Source organism: Psammomys obesus, unplaced genomic scaffold (genome assembly GCF_907164565.1).
Source record: "Psammomys obesus unplaced genomic scaffold, mPsaObe1.curated_primary_1811, whole genome shotgun sequence".
Classification (NCBI taxonomy): domain Eukaryota; kingdom Metazoa; phylum Chordata; class Mammalia; order Rodentia; family Muridae; genus Psammomys; species Psammomys obesus.
In genome coordinates, this window is record NW_026592636.1 from 1096184 (window position 1) to 1097448 (window position 1265).

Here is a 1265-nt window from a genome sequence, read left to right on the forward strand (position 1 = left end):
CTTCCTTCCTTCCTTCCTTCCTTCCTTCCTTCCTTCCTTCCTTCCTTTTTTGGAGACAGGGTCTTTCACAGAGATCTACCTTGCCTCTGCCTTCCAAATGCTGGGGTTAGAGGCTAGTTATTTTTGAGGCGGAATCACACTACACAGTTCAGACTGACCATGAACTTGAGATCCTCCTGCCTCTGACTCCTGCGTGCTGGGAATACTGGAGTGTGTTGCCACAGCTGCTTCCTCCCTGGGTTTCTGACTTCTTTTCTAGGCAGTCCTAAGTGCCAGGCATGGGAAAAATACACACAAAAACACTGAAACAAGAAGAAGCAGCAGTTCCTCGCCCCTCATTCAAGTTCAAGGCTCATTTGGACACTCACTGAGCTTGCAAAATAGACAGTGAGGATCACAGGCTTTGTGGCTTTACCAAAATCAAAACTTGGAAAGCAGGGCTTGGCCTGAGAAAGCAAGGATCAGACAACCAAAGATACTCACATTCAGGGCTTCCATATCTTTGTGGAACTCTGCTTCCCAGAACTTGGGCAATTTGGAGAAAATAGAATTGTCAGTCACCTCACTGCCACCTGTAGAATCCAGCCAGTCAGAGAGCAAGTCCTTCGCTTCCTCCAGCAATACCTAAGAGAAAGGATACCCACACATGGGCTAGGTCTCATGCAAGCAAACACAAGATGGCAGGAGCCCGTCATTGCTCTGAGTTCAAAACCAGCCTTGCAGAGCAGTATCCATGAGTTGAGGTGAAACATGTCCCAGCTGCACTTGTGCTGGGTGAGAAAATGGCTGTCCTCGTCCTCCCAGGACAAATATCTTGGGCATGTTACCTTCAGCAGTGTAGGACTGTGAGGTCACACCAGTAGTCTGCGCTCTATCACTGAAGCACAAAGCAAAAAGCAAACGGTAGAGGGACAACATGCACATGACCTGGCAGAGCAAAGGCACTTGGGAGGACAGAGGGCTCAGCACACTGGCAGGAAAGGATGCAGGGAACCGAACGGGCTGGTACTGCTGTCAGTGTTCCTGAAGTAGCAAGGCAGAGCTCTTCAGGGTGCTCACATTCTTCCTCACATGAAGGAGCAGGGGATACAGAAAAGGCAAAAGGAAGCTGGGTGTGGTGGCTCATGCCCTTAGTTGAAGCACCTGGGAGGCTGAGGCAGGAGGACTACTATAAATTTAGGGCCAGCCTAGGCTATAGAGTAAGATCCTGTCTAAAATACACACACACACACACACACACACACACACACACACACACACACACA

General features: G+C 49.4%; 1 protein-coding gene across 3 annotated transcripts in view; it reads right to left on the bottom strand.

Annotated features, from left to right (window-relative positions):
• The window catches only part of Cars1 (cysteinyl-tRNA synthetase 1), a 46523-nt gene that overhangs the window by 19750 nt on the left and 25508 nt on the right, over positions 1-1265 (bottom strand). For all 3 annotated transcript variants that reach the window (XM_055614690.1, XM_055614689.1, XM_055614691.1), the window contains one exon: positions 484-624. In XM_055614690.1, the coding sequence (XP_055470665.1) occupies positions 484-624 (141 nt within the window). The remainder of the gene's footprint in view (positions 1-483; positions 625-1265) is intronic.